The 20,963-nt window shown below is 42.9% G+C and overlaps 1 protein-coding gene across 1 annotated transcript in view; it reads left to right on the forward strand.

The window, feature by feature from the left end:
• The window catches only part of LOC115206623 (ventricular zone-expressed PH domain-containing protein), a gene marked incomplete in the record, with an annotated part of 193,336 nt that overhangs the window by 156,880 nt on the left and 15,493 nt on the right, over positions 1–20,963 (forward strand). The window contains 1 exon segment of the mRNA XM_029773783.1: positions 12,262–12,398. Within this exon segment, the coding sequence (XP_029629643.1) occupies positions 12,262–12,398 (137 nt within the window).

Consider the following 20,963-nt stretch of genomic DNA (forward strand, 5'->3'; position numbering starts at 1 on the left):
TAATGAGGTGGTTGTGTGTAGTGTCTTGTATAATGAGGTGGTTGTGTGTAGTGTCCTGTATAATGAGGTGGTTGTGTGTAGTGTCCTGTATAATGAGGTCGTTGTGTGTAGTGTCCTGTGTAATGAGGTGGTTGTGTGTAGTGTCCTGTATAATGAGGTGGTTGTGTGTAGTGTCCTGTGTAATGAGGTGGTTGTGTGTAGTGTCCTGTGTAATGAGGTGGTTGTGTGTAGTGTCCTGTATAATGAGGTGGTTGTGTGTAGTGTCCTGTATAATGAGGTGGTTGTGTGTAGTGTCCTGTATAATGAGGTGGTTGTGTGTAGTGTCCTGTATAATGAGGTGGTTGTGTGTAGTGTCCTGTGTAATGAGGTGGTTGTGTGTAGTGTCCTGTATAATGAGGTGGTTGTATATAGTGTCCTGTATAATGAGGTGGTTGTGTGTAGTGTCCTGTATAATGAGGTCGTTGTATGTAGTGTCCTGTATAATGAGGTGGTTGTGTGTAGTGTCCTGTATAATGAGGTCGTTGTATGTAGTGTCCTGTATAATGAGGTCGTTGTATGTAGTGTCCTGTATAATGAGGTGGTTGTGTGTAGTGTCCTGTATAATGAGGTGGTTGTGTGTAGTGTCCTGTATAATGAGGTGGTTGTGTGTAGTGTCCTGTATAATGAGGTGGTTGTGTGTAGTGTCCTGTATAATGAGGTCGTTGTGTGTAGTGTCCTGTATAATGAGGTGGTTGTGTGTAGTGTCCTGTATAATGAGGTGGTTGTGTGTAGTGTCCTGTATAATGAGGTCGTTGTGTGTAGTGTCCTGTATAATGAGGCCGTTGTGTGTAGTGTCCTGTGTAATGAGGTCGTTGTGTGTAGTGTCCTGTATAATGAGGTCGTTGTGTGTAGTGTCCTGTATAATGAGGTCGTTGTGTGTAGTGTCCTGTATAATGAGGTCGTTGTGTGTAGTGTCCTGTATAATGAGGTCGTTGTGTGTAGTGTCCTGTGTAATGAGGTCGTTGTGTGTAGTGTCCTGTATAATGAGGTCGTTGTGTGTAGTGTCCTGTATAATGAGGTGGTTGTGTGTAGTGTCCTGTATAATGAGGTCGTTGTGTGTAGTGTCCTGTGTAATGAGGTGGTTGTGTGTAGTGTCCTGTATAATGAGGTGGTTGTGTGTAGTGTCCTGTATAATGAGGTGGTTGTGTTTGGTGTCCTGTATAATGAGGTGGTTGTGTGTAGTGTCCTGTATAATGAGGTGGTTGTGTGTAGTGTCCTGTATAATGAGGTGGTTGTGTGTAGTGTCCTGTATAATGAGGTGGTTGTGTGTAGTGTCCTGTATAATGAGGTCGTTGTGTGTAGTGTCCTGTATAATGAGGTGGTTGTGTGTAGTGTCCTGTGTAATGAGGTGGTTGTGTGTAGTGTCCTGTATAATGAGGTGGTTGTGTGTAGTGTCCTGTGTAATGAGGTGGTTGTGTGTAGTGTCCTGTATAATGAGGTGGTTGTGTGTAGTGTCCTGTGTAATGAGGTGGTTGTGTGTAGTGTCCTGTATAATGAGGTGGTTGTGTGTAGTGTCCTGTATAATGAGGTGAAATGAGCCATACTTTGAATGGTACTGACACACATTGTGTCTTTACCTATTTTTAATGTATATAATTATTTACATTTTTTAATCTATTTTTTACTTCAGTTTGTTTGAGTAAATTCTTCCTGAACACTTTTTTTTCTTCTTAAATCTGCGTTGTTGGTTAAAGGGCTTGTCAGTAAGCATTTCACTGTGAGGTCTACACCTGTTGTATTCAGCATTTCACTGTGAGGTCTACACCTGTTGTATTCAGCATTTCACTGTGAGGTCTACACCTGTTGTATTCAGCATTTAACTGTAAGGTCTACACCTGTTGTATTCAGCATTTAACTGTAAGGTCTACACCTGTTGTATTCGCTCCATGTGACAAATAACATTTGATTTGATTTGACACTATTACACAATGGACCGGTGTAATAATGACTCACCATAAATAGTCTTGATATGGAGGTGATGTCAGTGTTTAACAGCTTCTTTAACTATAACTGTTGGAACAATAGAATATTAATTAATACTGTTGGAACAATAGAATATGGATTATGACTGTTGGAACAATAGAATATGAATTAGAACTGTTGGAACAATAGAATATGAATTAGAACTGTTGGAACAATAGAATATGAATTAGAACTACTGGAACAATAGAATATGAATTAGAACTGTTGGAACAATAGAATATGAATTATAACTATTGGAACAATAGAATATTAATTATAACTATTGGAACAATAGAATATGAATTAGAACTGTTGGAACAAGAGAATATGAATTAGAACTATTGGAACAATAGAATATTAATTATAACTATTGGAACAATAGAATATGAATTAGAACTGTTGGAACAATAGAATATGAATTATAACTATTGGAACAATAGAATATGAATTAGAACTGTTGGAACAATAGAATATGAATTATAACTACTGGAACAATAGAATATGGATTATAACTGTTGGAACAATAGAATATGACTTAGAACTGTTGGAACAATAGAATATGAATTAGAACTGTTGGAACAATAGAATATGAATTATAACTATTGGAACAATAGAATATGGATTATAACTGTTGGAACAATAGAATATGAATTAGAACTGTTGGAACAATAGAATATGAATTAGAACTGTTGGAACAATAGAATATGAATTATAACTACTGGAACAATAGAATATGGATTATAACTGTTGGAACAATAGAATATGAATTAGAACTGTTGGAACAATAGAATATGAATTATAACTATTGGAACAATAGAATATGAATTAGAACTGTTGGAACAATAGAATATGAATTAGAACTGTTGGAACAATAGAATATGAATTATATCTGTTGGAACAATAGAATATGAATTATAACTGTTGGAACAATAGAATATTAATTATAACTGTTGGAACAATAGAATATGAATTATAACTATTGGAACAATAGAATATGAATTAGAACTGTTGGAACAATAGAATATTAATTATAACTATTGGAACAATAGAATATTAATTATAACTATTGGAACAATAGAATATGGATTATAACTGTTGGAACAATAGAATATGACTTAGAACTGTTGGAACAATAGAATATGAATTAGAACTGTTGGAAGAATAGAATATGAATTAGAACTGTTGGAACAATAGAATATGAATTATAACTATTGGAACAATAGAATATGAATTATAACTACTGGGACAATAGAATATGAATTAGAACTGTTGGAACAATAGAATATGGATTAGAACTGTTGGAACAATAGAATATGAATTAATACTAGTGTTATTCTATATTTGGAACGTTGTCAGAAGTCAGAAAGATGTCAGTCTCTTAGCACACATACTAAGTCATAATACACACATATGATCTGCACAATGGAAAAGCCTCCCAGGGTATCCAAAAAGCTGGAATGTTCCCAAGGTCCTAACCGTTTCATCATCATCAATCTGGGAAAAAACTATCCGGACATTATATTCGCCTCTGGGATTCACGGCTGTAGCAAATCTTGGATACGTGATGGCTTTCAGGAAATATACCGTGTGTGTCTAACATAATATATAGTTGCTGCTGTCAAGGGCATGGTTGTTGTCAACAGAATAACCACCATGTTCCCTAACTAAAACAACCCCCTAGTGAAAGTGTGTGCTTTTCATTTGATTGAAGACCTGGGCCTTGTCTTGGAACACATTTTACAGATCTGGACATGTTGGGAGAAGCAAAGCAGCTGGTCCTGGTTTTGTAATGGCATGTTTTGATGTTCCTGGTTGTAATTTTGTTCCTCTGTACCAGCCATACTGTGCATTCGGAAAGTATTCATGCCCCTTGACTTTTTCCACATTTTGTTATGTTACAGCCTTATTCTAAAATTGATTCAATTGTTTAAAAAAAACTGAAATATCACATTTACATAAGTATTCAGACCCTTTACTCATTACTTTGATGAAGCACCTTTGGCGATTACAGCCTCGAGTCTCCTTGGGTATGACGCTACAAGCTTGGCACACCTGTATTTGGGGAGTTTCTCCCATTCTTCTCTGAAGATCCTCTCAAGCTCTGTCAGGTTGGATGGGGAGCGTCGCTGCACAGCTATTTTCAGGTCTCTCCAGAGATTTTTGATCAGGTTCAAGTCCGGGCTCTGGCTCCTGCATTGTCATATTTCTAAAAACCTGTTTTCGCTTTGTCGTTATGGGATATTGTGTGCAGATTGATGAGGGTAAAAAAATATTTGAATCCATTTTAGAATAAGGCTGTAATATCACAAAATGTGGAAAAAGTCAAGGGGTCTCAATACCTTCCGAATTCACTGTATGTACTGAACCACCTGGTTCAGCAGTCACTGGGAAGCTTTGGGCCCTAGGGTTGTAGGCCTTGTTCTCCAATGGGAAGCTTTGGGCCCTAGGGTTGTAGGCCTTGTTCTCCAATGGGAAGCTTTGGGCCCTAGGGTTGTATGCCTTGTTCTCCACTTGGAAGCTTTGGGCCCTAGGGTTGGAAGCCTTGTTCTCCACTGGGAAGCTTTGGGCCCTATAGTTGGAGGCCTTGTTCTCTACTGGGAAGCTTTGGGCCCTAGGGTCGGAGGCCTTGTTCTCCACTGGGAAGCTTTGGGCCCTAGGGTCGGAGGCCTTGTTCTCCACTGGGAAGCTTTGGGCCCTAGGGTCGGAGGTCTTATTCTCCACTGGGAAGCTTTGGGCCCTAGGGTCGGAGGTCTTATTCTCCACTGGGAAGCTTTGGGCCCTAGGGTCGGAGGCCTTGTTCTCCACTGGGAAGCTTTGGGCCCTAGGGTCGGAGGTCTTATTCTCCACTGGGAAGCTTTGGGCCCTAGGGTCGGAGGCCTTGTTCTCCACTGGGAAGCTTTGGGCCCTAGGGTCTGAGGCCTTGTTCTCCACTGGGAAGCTTTGGACCCTAGGGTTGTAGGCCTTGTTCTCTACTGGGAAGCTTTGGGCCCTATGGGCGGAGGCCTTGTTCTCCACTGGGAAGCTTTGGACCCTAAGGTCGGAGGTCTTGTTCTCCACTGGGAAGCTTTGGACCCTATGGGCGGAGGCCTTGTTCTCTACTGGGAAGCTTTGGGCCCTAGGGTCGGAGGCCTTGTTCTCTACTGGGAAGCTTTGGGCCCTAGGGGCGGAGGCCTTGTTCTCTACTGGGAAGCTTTGGGCCCTAGGGTTGGAAGCCTTGTTCTCCACTGGGAAGCTTTGGGCCCTAGGGTTGGAGGCCTTGTTCTCTACTGGGAAGCTTTGGGCCCTAGGGTCGGAGGCCTTGTTCTCCACTGGGAAGCTTTGGGCCCTAGGGTCGGAGGTCTTATTCTCCACTGGGAAGCTTTGGACCCTAGGGTCGGAGGTCTTGTTCTCCACTGGGAAGCTTTGGACCCTAGGGTTGGAGGTCTTGTTCTCCACTGGGAAGCTTTGGACCCTAGGGGCGGAGGCCTTGTTCTCTACTGGGAAGCTTTGGGCCCTAGGGTTGGAAGCCTTGTTCTCCACTGGGAAGCTTTGGGCCCACTAGAATAAAACAGATGAGGACTGATGCCACAATGTCTCCTTTCAATCCCCCTTTCCTTGTTTTTCCTCCAACATTTACTACGGTATGAACAAGGTTTACTGTTTCCTGCCGATCTCTCCCAAATGACTGCCATAACCACAAACAGACAAACAAATAATCCATTCTCAGCGTAGGAAATGTAAAATGTGTAATCAATGGAGGTGACCTGTAGAAGCAAACGAACAGTGGACTTGGAGGAGATGATGTGGTGCACAGATGCTCTTGAGGTCCTTTATACACACACACACACACACACACACACGCACACACACACACACACACACAGACACACACGCGCGCACGCACGCACACAAACACACACACGCACACACACACACACACACACACACAGACACAAACACACACACGCGCACGCACGCACACACACACACACACACAGTCAAACAAATAGAAATATGCACACACATACATAGCGTAGATCTAATAATACTTTGATATTGACTCATACAGATTCTTGGTCATACAGTGAGTCACTCGGACCAGGAGGACTGTAATGGTATGATGATGTCCAGAGGAATCTGAGGTATCTAATCTCCAGTACCAACTGATGGCCAGATCTTCTCTGTAATACATCTGCTCTGGGTTATCTCAGCAGTACTGGTTATTGAAGTTCATCCCTCTAAACCCTGGAGAGAGATGAGCATTCAATTCCACTGAATGCTCAACAAGTCTTGTCATTGTAAAAACCACAACACACAACCACACGCATTCCATAGTCATCCTCATGTGTGAGATAGAAGAGATAGCAATGAAACAACCAACCAATCTGACTGGTAATCTGACTGGTAAATTTAGAGCCTCTAACCCTGGTAATCTGACTGGTAAATTTAGAGCCTCTAACTCTGGTAATCTGACTGGTAAATTTAGAACCTCTAAACCCTGGTAATCTGACTGGTAAATTTAGCGCCTCTAAACCCTGGTAATCTGACTGGTAAATTTAGCGCCTTTAAACCCTGGTAATCTGACTGGTAAATTTAGCGCCTCTAAACCCTGGTAATCTGACTGGTAAATTTAGAGCCTCTAACCCTGGTAATCTGACTGGTAAATTTAGCGCCTCTAAACCCTGGTTATCTGACTGGTAAATTTAGCGCCTCTAAACCCTGGTAATCTGACTGGTAAATTTAGCGCCTCTAAACCCTGGTAATCTGACTGGTAAATTTAGCGCCTCTAAACCCTGGTAATCTGACTGGTAAATTTAGCGCCTCTAAACCCTGGTAATCTGACTGGTAAATTTAGAGCCTCTAACCCTGGTAATCTGACTGGTAAATTTAGCGCCTCTAAACCCTGGTTATCTGACTGGTAAATTTAGAGCCTCTAACCCTGGTAATCTGACTGGTAATCTGACTGGTAAATTTAGAGCCTCTAACCCTGGTAATCTGACTGGTAAATTTAGAGCCTCTAACCCTGGTAATCTGACTGGTAAATTTAGAGCCTCTAACCCTGGTAATCTGACTGGTAAATTTAGCGCCTCGAACCCTGGTAATCTGACTGGTAAATTTAGAGCCTCTAACCCTGGCAATCTGACTGGTAAATTTAGAGCCTCTAACTCTGGTAATCTGACTGGTAAATTTAGAACCTCTAAACCCTGGTAATCTGACTGGTAAATTTAGCGCCTCTAAACCCTGGTAATCTGACTGGTAAATTTAGCGCCTTTAAACCCTGGTAATCTGACTGGTAAATTTAGCGCCTCTAAACCCTGGTAATCTGACTGGTAAATTTAGAGCCTCTAACCCTGGTAATCTGACTGGTAAATTTAGCGTCTCTAAACCCTGGTTATCTGACTGGTAAATTTAGCGCCTCTAAACCCTGGTAATCTGACTGGTAAATTTAGCGCCTCTAAACCCTGGTAATCTGACTGGTAAATTTAGCGCCTCTAAACCCTGGTAATCTGACTGGTAAATTTAGCGCCTCTAAACCCTGGTAATCTGACTGGTAAATTTAGAGCCTCTAACCCTGGTAATCTGACTGGTAAATTTAGCGCCTCTAAACCCTGGTTATCTGACTGGTAAATTTAGAGCCTCTAACCCTGGTAATCTGACTGGTAATCTGACTGGTAAATTTAGAGCCTCTAACCCTGGTAATCTGACTGGTAAATTTAGAGCCTCTAACCCTGGTAATCTGACTGGTAAATTTAGAGCCTCTAACCCTGGTAATCTGACTGGTAAATTTAGCGCCTCGAACCCTGGTAATCTGACTGGTAAATTTAGAGCCTCTAACCCTGGCAATCTGACTGGTAATCTGACTGGTAAATTTAGAGCCTCTAACCCTGGTAAACTGACTGGTAAATTTAGAGCCTCTAACCCTGGTAATCTGACTGGTAAATTTAGAGCCTCTAACCCTGGTAATCTGACTGGTAAATTTAGAGCCTCTAACCCTGGTAATCTGACTGGTAAATTTAGAGCCTCTATTCCTGGTAATCTGACTGGTAAATTTAGAGCCTCTAACCCTGGTAATCTGACTGGTAATCTGACTGGTAAATTTAGAGCCTCTAACCCTGGTAATCTGACTGGTAAATTTAGAGCCTCTAACCCTGGTAATCTGACTGGTAAATTTAGAGCCTCTAACCCTGGTAATCTGACTGGTAAATTTAGAGCCTCTAACCCTGGTAATCTGTGTCACGGTTGTGTGGAGAGACGGACCAAGGCGCAGCGTGCTCTGAGTTCCACATATTTTATTTAGTGAAATTTACAAAACAAAAGGAAACAAACAACTAACCGTAACATCAGAGGTGCTACATGCTACTAACTCAAAACAAGATCCCACAAAACACAGTGGGGAAATGGCTGCCTAAATATGACCCCCAATCAGAGACAACGATAAACAGCTGCCTCTGATTGGGAACCATACCAGGCCAACAAAGAAATACACACACTAGATAGAAACACCCCCCCAGTCACACCCCGACCTAACCAAAATAGAGAATAAAAAGTCTCTCTATGGTCAGGGCGTGACAATCTGACTGGTAAATTTAGAGCCTCTAAACCCTGGTAATCTGACTGGTAAATTTAGAAGCTCTAACCTTGGTAATCTGACTGGTAAATTTAGAAGCTCTAACCTTGGCAATCTGACTGGTAAACTCATGATGTTTTGCAAATACAATCAGTTTTCCATGTTGAAATGACGTGGAAACAATGTTGATTCAACCAGTTTTTGCCTAGTAGGACTGAATAAGTTTTGGCCACCGTTTTCTTTGACAGGGGAATTTCAACACACTGTGTGTGGAGCCAAGCTTTCCACTGAAGCAGAGATCTTAGGAGCTAGAAGGAGAGCTGCCATATCTGTCAGCGACATTTTAGTTAGCAGGCATGTGCAGAACTCAGATTAGATAGAACTCTGTGTCTTCTTTGTGGTAGTTCTATTTTTTACAGTTGTGTCAGTCTCCTGCGTGGCACAGTCTCTCTGTGTGTGTTCCAGACTAGTGTTCTGTTCTAGAACCCAGGGAGGATTGAGAGTTCTGTGCCTGTAAAAGGCTGTTCCTGTGTGTGAGTGGAGGAGCCAGACTGGGCCTGTGTGTATGTGGTAATGGTTAGAGTCTCTCTATGACTCAGGCCTCCTGTTTTACTCATCGCTATACAGACAAAGGGCCACTTTGTTTGGTTCTGGACCAGGCTGGCTCTGGTAAATTGGCCCAGAGTACCAGTGTCGCCTAGAGTCATACACCCACACACCCCAAACACACAAACACACACCCACACACACACACACTAAACTAAACCACACACAGGAAACCAGACCAGATAAACACAAGAGAGAGACAATGTGGGCAGAGTGTAACTAATCGGACCAGACATTGAGCCAGTGTGTATCTGTGTGTTAGTTTGTGTACAAGTGTGTGTGTGTGTGTGTGTGTGTGTGTGTGCGTGCGTGCGTGCGTGTGTGTCTCCAGACCCCAGGCATTCTGTCCTGTTCTGGTGCCAGTATACCAGGATGTGATATTCTTCCCAAGCACACATTCCTGTTATATGACTTACTGAGTCAACTTACATTAATCAATGTGAAAACATGCAGGAGATAAACATGTTAACTAGTCATTATTACCAACCAGTCCCTGTCCTCTCTCATTATTACCAACCAGTCCCTGTCCTCTGTCATTATTACCAACCAGTCCCTGTCCTCTCTGTCATTATTACCAACCAGTCCCTGTCCTCTCTGTCATTATTACCAACCAGTCCCTGTCCTCTCTCATTATTACCAACCAGTCCCTGTCCTCTCTCATTATTACCAACCAGTCCCTGTCCTCTCTGTCATTATTACCAACCAGTCCCTGTCCTCTCTGTCATTATTACCAACCAGTCCCTGTCCTCATTATTACCAACCAGTCCCTGTCCTCTCTCATTATTACCAACCAGTCCCTGTCCTCTCTGTCATTATTACCAACCAGTCCCTGTCCTCTCTCATTATTACCAACCAGTCCCTGTCCTCTCTGTCATTATTACCAACCAGTCCCTGTCCTCTCTGTCATTATTACCAACCAGTCCCTGTCCTCTCTCATTATTACCAACCAGTCCCTGTCCTCTCTGTCATTATTACCAACCAGTCCCTGTCCTCTCTGTCATTATTACCAACCAGTCCCTGTCCTCTCTGTCATTATTACCAACCAGTCCCTGTCCTCTCTCATTATTACCAACCAGTCCCTGTCCTCTCTCATTATTACCAACCAGTCCCTGTCCTCTCTGTCATTATTACCAACCAGTCCCTGTCCTCTCTGTCATTATTACCAACCAGTCCCTGTCCTCTCTCATTATTACCAACCAGTCCCTGTCCTCTCTCATTATTACCAACCAGTCCCTGTCCTCTCTGTCATTATTACCAACCAGTCCCTGTCCTCTCTGTCATTATTACCAACCAGTCCCTGTCCTCTCTCATTATTACCAACCAGTCCCTGTCCTCTCTGTCATTATTACCAACCAGTCCCTGTCCTCTCTCATTATTACCAACCAGTCCCTGTCCTCTCTGTCATTATTACCAACCAGTCCCTGTCCTTGGTTTCAGCAGCGGGGGACTGAGAGGGTTTTGGGAATGGAAGCTCATGGTCACATGGTGAAGGGACACTTATGGCCACGCAAATCTGTGTGTGTGTGTGTGTGTGTGTGTGTGTGTGTGTGTGTGTGTGTGTGTGTGTGTGTGTGTGTGTTTGTGCGTGCGTGCGTGCGCGCGCGCCTGCCTGCGTGCGTGCGTGCCTGCCTGCCTGCCTGCCTGCCTGCGTGCGTGCGTGCGTGTGTGCGTGTGTGCGTTTGTTGGACCAACACAGAGAGTGACAGCAGAGATAGGAGGAGACTGCGTTAATGGGTGTATTGTATTTCCTTGGCCCGTGGTTCATTTGTAACATGAGCTAAGCTGCAGTTCATCTGTTTGACTTGACGATATCCCTCAAGTGGATGGTTGGGATGCTGTTTCCTGATAAAGCTATACCTGATGCTAATCAATAATGAGGTATAGTTGGAACTAGTGCCATTTCATCTCATTTAGCTGTGCTTCTCAGTCTGGAAGTTCAGTACAGCTGTGATCTCTCTGTCCAAAATAAGTTTGAAGGCCAATTACTGTATGCTGTTTTCTATTTCAGACAGAGCCATGCATGAACTAAATACATGGCTCTGATCCCTCTTGTTTAGTGCTAGACAATACAAAACAGCAGGCAGGTATTAAACACATAAGGAAGGGGAGTATACGGAACACTGGGATGGAATAGGCCTACTGGGCTGTTACTGGGAATATAGACCAGACTGAAGATAGGGGTATAGTATCTACATTTATATTCAGCATCATTTTCAATCATTACGTCTTCCTGTGGTTTTCTTTTGTGGTTCCAAGGGCTCCGTGGGTTGTAGCAGGATGCTTGTGGGTTTGATTCCCACATTGGAGCAGGGTGCTTGTGGGTTTGATTCCCACATTGGACCAGGGTGCTTGTGGGTTTGATTCCCACGTTGGAGCAGGGTGCTTGTGGGTTTAATTCCCACATTGTAGCAGGGTGCTTGTAGGTTTGATTCCCACATTGGAGCAGGGTGCTTGTGGGTTTGATTCCCACGTTGGAGCAGGGTGCTTGTGGGTTTGATTCCCACATTGGAGCAGGGTGCTTGTGGGTTTGATTCCCACATTGGAGCAGGGTGCTTGTGGGTTTGATTCCCACGTTGGAGCAGGGTGCTTGTGGGTTTGATTCCCACGTTGGAGCAGGGTGCTTGTGGGTTTGATTCCCACATTGGGGCAGGGTGCTTGTGGGTTTGATTCCCACGTTGGAGCAGGGTGCTTGTGGGTTTGATTCCTACATTGGACCAGGGTGCTTGTGGGTTTGATTCCCACATTGTAGCAGGGTGCTTGTGGGTTTGATTCCCACGTTGTAGCAGGATGCTTGTGGGTTTGATTCCCACGTTGGAGCAGGGTGCTTGTGGGTTTGATTCCCACGTTGTAGCAGGGTGCTTGTGGGTTTGATTCCCACGTTGGAGCAGGGTGCTTGTAGGTTTGATTCCCACATTGGAGCAGGGTGCTTGTGGGTTTGATTCCCACGTTGGAGCAGGGTGCTTGTGGGTTTGATTCCCACATTGGAGCAGGGTGCTTGTGGGTTTGTTTCCCACATGGCTACATACACTCCATAAGCTGGTGGTAACATTGAGTGGATGTGGATCACAGCTAATTGAGCATTATGTTGTTTTGATTTGTCTCTCCAGTGGTGAACGAGGATGGCCAGCCGCTCATAGAGGGGAAACTGAAGGAGAAACAGGTTCGCTGGAAGTTCATCAAACGCTGGAAGACTCGCTACTTCACCCTGGCAGGAAACCATCTCCACTTCCGGAAGGGAAAATCAGTATGTATCCTTTCCACACTTAGACTTTAGCTGTTCAAATCAAATGTCCCCTCGGGGACAATAAAGTATATCATATCATATACACAGTGGCGTAAAGTACTTGAGTAGAAACACTTTCAAGTACTATTTAAGTAGTTTTGGGGGGTATTTGTACTTTACTTTACTATTCATATTTTTGACAACTTTTACTTTTACTTCACTATATTCCTAATGAAAATAATGTCCTATTTAATCCCTACATTTTCCTTGACACCCAAAAGTACTCGTTACATTTAGTAGGACAGGAAAATGCCTCTGATCTGGCGGACTCACTAAACACACATGCTTCGTTTGTAAATTATGTCTGTGTTGGATCGAGCCCCTGGCTATCTGTAGATTTTTAAAACAATGAAATGGTGCCGTCTGCTTTGCTTAATAGAAGGAATTTGAAAAATATTTATAGTTTTACTTTTGATACTTAAGGATATTTAGAACCAAACACTTTTACTCAAGTAATATTTTACTCTGTAACTTTCATTTTTACTTCAGTAACTTTCTATTACGGTATCTATACTTTTACTCAAGTATGACAATTGGATACTTTTTCCACCACTGCATATACACAGTGGAACACTTCAAATAGACCTTTACATAGACAGAAATCATTTTCGAAACACAAACGTACACATTTACATCCCTCCAAGGAAGGCACAAACAAACTTGTCACTGTCTTTATGTGTTTTCCTTTTCTACTTTTTAAGTGAGTCATGATGTGATGTTGGCTGAAACAGTGGAGACCCCATTTCGTGACAAGGCCTAATGTCTATCTGGGGAATCCACTAGAGATGATTGTAATAACTTTAGCCCCAGTATTAAGCCTTAGTAGATGACATACTATGAGTTATAAGTTTGGCCCGCTATTAAATCAATGGGTGACGCCCAAGATCAGAGTATGATGCTGCAACTTCTTGAGTCACTCTTCCCTGTAATAGCTCAGTCATTCCCTTTAATAACTCAGTCATTCCCTTTTATAACTCAGTCATTCCCTGTAATAACTCAGTCATTCTTCCCTTTAATAACTCAGTCATTCCCTTTAATAGCTCAGTCATTCCCTTTAATAACTCAGTCATTCTTCCCTTTAATAACTCAGTCATTCCCTTTAATACCACAGTCATTTCCTTTAATAACTCAGTCATTCCCTTTAATAACTCAGTCATTCTTCCCTTTAATACCTCAGTCATTTCCTTTAATACCTCAGTCATTTCCTTTAATAACTCAGTCCTTCTTCCTTTTAATAACTCAGTCATTCCCTTTAATAACTCAGTCCTTCTTCCTTTTAATACCTCAGTCATTCCCTTTAATAACAGTTATTCCCTTTAATACCTCAGTCATTCCCTTTAATAACTCAGTCATTCTTCCCGTTAATACCTCAGTCATTTCCTTTAATAACTCAGTCCTTCTTCCTTTTAATAACTCAGTCATTCCCTTTAATAACTCAGTCATTGTTCCTTTTAATAACTCAGTCCTTCTTCCTTTTAATAACTCAGTCATTCCCTTTAATAACTCAGTCATTGTTCCTTTTAATACCTCAGTCATTCCCTTTCATAACTCAGTCATTCCCTTTTATAACTCAGTCATTCCCTGTAATAACTCAGTCATTCCCTTTAATAGCTCAGTCATTCCCTTTAATAACTCAGTCATTCTTCCCTTTAATAACTCAGTCATTCCCTTTAATGCCTCAGTCATTTCCTTTAATAACTCAGTCATTCCCTTTAATAGCTCAGTCATTCCCTTTAATAACTCAGTCATTCTTCCCTTTAATAACTCAGTCATTCCCTTTAATACCTCAGTCATTTCCTTTAATACCTCAGTCATTTCCTTTAATAACTCAGTCCTTCTTCCTTTTAATAACTCAGTCATTCCCTTTAATAACTCAGTCCTTCTTCCTTTTAATACCTCAGTCATTCCCTTTAATAACAGTTATTCCCTTTAATACCTCAGTCATTCCCTTTAATAACTCAGTCATTCTTCCCGTTAATACCTCAGTCATTTCCTTTAATAACTCAGTCCTTCTTCCTTTTAATAACTCAGTCATTCCCTTTAATAACACAGTCATTGTTCCCTTTAATAACTCAGTCATTCCCTTTAATAACTCAGTCATTCCCTTTAATAACTTAGTCATTCTTCCCTTTAATAACTGAGTCATTCCCTTTAATAACTCAGTCATTCCCTTTAATAACTCAGTCATTCCCTTTAATAACACAGTCATTCCCTTTAATAACTCAGTCATTCTTCCCTTTAATAACTCAGTCATTCCCTTTAATAACTGTCATTCCCTTTAATAACTCAGTCATTCCCTTTAATAACTCAGTCATTCCCTTTAATAACTCAGTCATTCCCTTTAATAACTCAGTCATTACCTTTAATAACACAGTCATTCTTCCCTTTAATAACAGTCATTCCCTTTAATAACACAGTCATTCTTCCCTTTAATAACTCAGTCATTCCCTTTAATAACTCAGTCATTCCCTTTAATAACTCAGTCATTCCCTTTAATAACTCAGTCATTCTTCCCTTTAATAACTCAGTCATTCCCTTTAATAACTCAGTCATTCCCTTTAATAACTCAGTCATTCCCTTTAATAACTCAGTCATTCCCTTTAATAACTCAGTCATTCCCTTTAATAACTCAGTCATTCCCTTTAATAACACAGTCATTCTTCCCTTTAATAACTCAGTCATTCCCTTTAATAACACAGTCATTCTTCCCTTTAATAACTCAGTCATTCCCTTTAATAACTCAGTCATTCCCTTTAATAACTCAGTCATTCCCTTTAATAACTCAGTCATTCCCTTTAATAACTCTTACAAGGGTCAGGACGTAACAGTATCCCACCCCCCCCCCCCCCAAAAGGTGCAGACCCCGACTGCACACAAAAAAAAACCCAACAAAACAACCACAAAAACACAAGGGGAGGGTAGGGAGGGTGACAAAAGTCTATGGCGGCTCTGGTGCTAAACCCAGAACCTTCCTATCCCTCCGATCCTCCAGCAACGGAGGTGGCTCCGGCTCCGGGCGTAACCCCTGTTCCGCCCGCAGATCCCTCCGCTTCTGTAACACCGACCTGTGGATCATTATTAGAAGAATCGGACTGTAGATCATTACCGGAAGCTCTGTGCTGCAGACCGCCGCTGGAGGATCTGGGCTGGGAGGCGTTGCTGGAGGCTCCGGACTGAGGAGCATCGCTGGAGGCTCCAGACTGAGGAGTGTCACTGAAGGTTCCGGGCTGAGGTCCGTCTCAGTAGGTTCCAGACTGTAGGCCGTCTCAGTAGGTTCCGGACTGTAGGCCGTCTCAGTAGGTTCCGGACTGAAAAACGTCGCCGGAAGCTCTGGACGGGGAACTGTCGCCGGAAGCTCTGGACGGGGAACTGTCGCCCCCCCTACTTAAATATGATCTCCAATCAGAGGCAACGAGGACCAGCTGCCTCCAATTGGAGATCAACCCAAAAAAGCAACAACATAGAAATAGAAAACCTAGAACACAAAACCTAGAAATAGAAAACAAGAAAACCAACCAAACAACCCCGTCACGCCCTGACCCATCTACTATAGAAAATGACCTCTTACAAGGGTCAGGACGTGACACATTCTTCCCTTTAATACCTCAGTCATTCCCTTTAATAACTCAGTCATTCCCTTTAATAACTCAGTCATTCCCTTTAATAACTCAGTCATTCCCTTTAATACCTCAGTCATTCCCTTTAATACCTCAGTCATTCCCTTTAATAACTCAGTCATTCCCTTTAATAACTCAGTCATTCCCTTTAATAACTCAGTCATTCCCTTTAATAACTCAGTCATTCCCTTTAATAACTCAGTCATTCCCTTTAATAACTCAGTCATTTCCTTTAATAACTCAGTCATTCTTCCCTTTAATAACTCAGTCATTCCCTTTAATACCTCAGTCATTCTTCCCTTTAATAACTCTTACAAGGGTCAGGACGTAACAGTACCCCACCCCCCCCCCCAAAGGTGCAGACCCCGACTGCACACAAAAAAACCCCCAACAAAACAACCACAAAAACACAAGGGGAGGGTAGGGAGGGTGACAAAAGTCTATGGCGGCTCTGGTGCTACACCCAGACCCTTCCTGTCCCTCCAATCCTCCAGCAACGGAGGTGGCTCCGGCTCCGGGCGTAACCCCTGTTCCGCCCGCAGATCCCTCCGCTTCTGTAACACCGACCTGTGGATCATTATTAGAAGAATCGGACTGTAGATCATTACCGGAAGCTCTGTGCTGCAGACCGCCGCTGGAGGATCTGGGCTGCAGGCCGCCGCTGAAGGCTCTGGGCTGCAGACCGCCGCTGAAGGCTCTGGGTTGCAGACCGCCGCTGAAGGCTCTGGACTGGGAGGCGTCGCTGGAGGCTCCGGGCTGAGGAGCGTCGCTGGAGGCTCCGAACTGAGGAGCATCGCTGGAGGCTCCAGACTGAGGAGTGTCACTGAAGGTTCCGGGCTGAGGTCCTTCTCAGTAGGTTCCGGACTGTAGGCCGTCTCAGTAGGTTCCGGACTGTAGGCCGTCTCAGTAGGTTCCGGACTGAAAAACGTCGCCGGAAGCTCTGGACGGGGAACTGTCGCCGGAAGCTCTGGACGGGGAACTGTCGCCCCCCCTACTTAAATATGACCTCCAATCAGAGGCAACGAGGACCAGCTGCCTCCAATTGGAGATCAACCCAAAAAAGCAACAACATAGAAATAGAAAACCTAGAACACAAAACCTAGAAATAGAAAACAAGAAAACCAACCAAACAACCCCGTCACGCCCTGACCCATCTACTATAGAAAATGACCTCTTACAAGGGTCAGGACGTGACACATTCTTCCCTTTAATACCTCAGTCATTCCCTTTAATACCTCAGTCATTCCCTTTAATAACTCAGTCATTCCCTGTAATAACTCAGTCATTCCCTTTAATAACTCAGTCATTCCCTTTAATAACTCAGTCATTTCCTTTAATAACTCAGTCATTCCCTTTAATAACTCAGTCATTCCCTTTAATAACTCAGTCATTTCCTTTAATAACTCAGTCATTTCCTTTAATACCTCAGTCATTCCCTTTAATAACTCAGTCATTTCCTTTAATAACTCAGTCATTCCCTTTAATAACTCAGTCATTCCCTTTAATAACTCAGTCATTTCCTTTAATAACTCAGTCATTTCCTTTAATAATAACTCAATCATTCTTCCCTTTAGTAACAGTCATTCTCTTTAATACCTCAGTCATTCTTCCCTTTAATAACTCAGTTTGTGTGTGTGTGTGTTCATGCATGCTGGTGTGTGTGTGTGTGTGTGTGTGTGTGTGTGTGTGTGTGTGTGTGTGTGAAGACGAGGAAGCTCTCCACTGTGTTTTAACGATACAAATCCCTCCTAATCAGTTTGATTCTGACTTACTTTGAGGCAGAACTTAGTTTAAGGTCATTGGACTTTACAGCAGAAATAATTATTGTGCAAAGGAAAAAGTGTTGCCTAATCAGAACCATTGAGAAAACAGGACTGTAAAACAATGTGTTGAGGTCACGTAGTCATCAGAAAGCCCATGAGTCATCACCATGTACCAAACACACCTTCATTATGATGGAAAAACACACAGTGCTCATTCAACTTCAGCCACAATGTAATTAGAGCTGATCTGATTTATCGTGCTGTTGGTGCGTTGGTGTGTGTGTGGTGTTGGTGTGTGGGGAGTGTAGTGTTGGTGTGTGTGTGTAGTGTTGGTGTGTTGGTGTGTGTGTAGTGTTGGTGTGTGTGTGTAGTGTTGGTGGTGTGTGTAGTGTTGGTGTGTGTGTAGTGTTGGTGTGCGTGTAGTGTTGGTGTGTGGGTAGTGTTGGTGTGTTGGTGTGTGTGTGTAGTGTTGGTGTGTGTGTAGTGTTGGTGTGTGTGTATGGTTGGTGTGTGTGTGTGTAGTGTTGGTGTGTGTGTGTGTGTGTGTAGTGTTGGTATGTAGTGTTGGTGTGTGTGTAGTGTTGGTGTGTGTGTGTAGTGTTAGTGTGTGTGTAGTGTTGGTGTGTGTGTAGTGTTGGTGTTACACCTAACCTATACCCTAAACTATACCCTAACCTATACCCTAACCTATACCCCTAACCTATACCCCTAACCTATACCCCTAACCTATAACCTAACCTATACTCCTAACCTATACCCTAACCTATACCCCTAACCTATACCCCTAACCTATACCCTAACCTATACCCCTAACCTATACCCTAACCTATACCCTAACCTATACCCCTAACCTATACCCCTAACCTATAACCTAACCTATACTCCTAACCAATCCCCCTAACCTATACCCTAACCTATACCCTAACCTATACCCCTAACCTATACCCCTAACCTATACCCTAACCTATACCCCTAACCTATACCCTAAACTATACCCCTAACCTATACCCTAACCTGTACCCCTAACCTATAACCCTAACCTATACCCTAACCTATACCCCTAACCTATACCCTAACCTATACCCCTAACCTATATCCCTAACCTATACCCTAACCTATACCCCTAACTTATACCCTAACCTATACCCCTAACCTATACCCCTAACCTATACCGTAACCTATACCGTAACCTATATCCCTAATCTATTCCCAAACCTGTACCACTAGGCACTTCTGTTGGTCTGAAAGGATTTTATGCAGTTTGTATCATAACTAAGCGATATGGTTTTGATCCACAGAGGATGAAACAGAACTTAGCCATGTGGTCTGTTGGTTTCTTGACCTTTTGACCTGTACACTACTGCTGGTTGTTGACATTGTCACCATCACTGGTCATCAGATGTTGGTATTTCCTGTATTCTCTTTTGTTCCCGGGTTTTGTCTGCCACTTTCCAACCCCGCTGATGATTCCAGAATCCTTTTGTCTTTCCCAAAAACGGTCCTCCTAATTGGGACCAGACAGAATCTGCTGCCAAACTACCTCAAGGTCCTCTTTTTGGCAAGGCAACTGATCCTGTGTGTGTTGCTTTGTTGAATGAAAGAGAGAGAGAGAGAGAGAGAGAGAGAGAGAGACCAGGGTGGACTAGTGGTCAGATCTTCTGAGGACTTTCTGACTTCAAATAAAAACTCTGCTTTGTATTCCCCAGGCTTTAACAAGTATTGAGACATTGGAGAACAAATGTAAATGGTTGAAAGGATAAGTGAAATTGAGCTCTCTTGCCCAAGACAATCTACATTGTAATATAACCAACAGTTCCTCCCTCACCACAGCTGTTTAAAGCCACAAATTGGACCCCCTCTTTGTCTCGTTTTCTCAACACAATCTTGCCGTGCCAATGACTCAATTCCAAATCAACCTCTTAGCTATACCACTAGCATATACCCCTAACCTATACCCCTAACCTATACCCCTAACCTATATCCCTAACCTGTACCCTAACCTATATCCCTAACCTCTACCCTAACCTATACCCCTAACCTGTACCCTAACCTATATCCCTAACCTCTACCCTAACCTATACCCCTAACCTATACCCTAACCTATACCCCTAACCTATATCCCTAACCTATACCCCTAACCTATACCCCTAACCTATACCCTAACATATACCCCTAACCTATAACCTAACCTATAACCCTAACCTATACCCCTAACCTTTACCCTAACCTATACCCCTAACCTATACCCTAACCTATACCCTAACCTATACCCCTAACCTATACCCTAACCTATACCCTAACCTATACCCCTAACCTATACCCCTAACCTATACCCCTAACCTATACCCCTAACCTATAACCCTACCCTATACCCTAACCTATACCCCTAACCTATACCCTAACCTATACCCTAACCTATACCCTAACCTATACCCCTAACCTATACCCTAACCTATACCCCTAACCTATACCCCTAACCTATACCCCTAACCTATACCCTAACCTATACCCCTAACCTATACCCTAACCTATACCCCTAACCTATACCCTAACCTATACCCCTAACCTATACCCCTAAACTATACCCCTAACCTATACCCTAACCTATACCCTAACCTATACCCCTAACTTATACCCTAACCTATACCCTAACCTATACCCCTAACCTATACCCTAACCTATACCCCTAACCTATACCCCTAAACTATACCCCTAACCTATACCCCTAACCTATACCCTAACCTATACCCCTAACCTATACCCCTAACCTATACCCTACCCTATACCCCTTACCTATACCCTAACCAAAACCCTAACCTATATCCCTAACCTATACCCTAACCTATACCCTAACCTATACCCCTAACCTATACCCCTAACCTATACCCTAACCTATACCCCTAACCTATACCCTAACCTATACCCCTAACCTATACCCTAATCTATACCCCTAACCTATACCCTAACCTATACCCTAACCTATACCTTAACCTTTACCCCTAACCTATACCCCTAACCTATACCCCTAACCTATACCCTAACCTATACCCCTAACCTATACCCCTAACCTATACCCTAACCTATACCCTAACCTATAGCATAACCTATTCCCTAACCTATACCGATCATATACCCCTAACCTATAC

This window comes from Salmo trutta, chromosome 13, assembly GCF_901001165.1.
Source record: "Salmo trutta chromosome 13, fSalTru1.1, whole genome shotgun sequence".
Lineage (NCBI taxonomy): Eukaryota > Metazoa > Chordata > Actinopteri > Salmoniformes > Salmonidae > Salmo > Salmo trutta.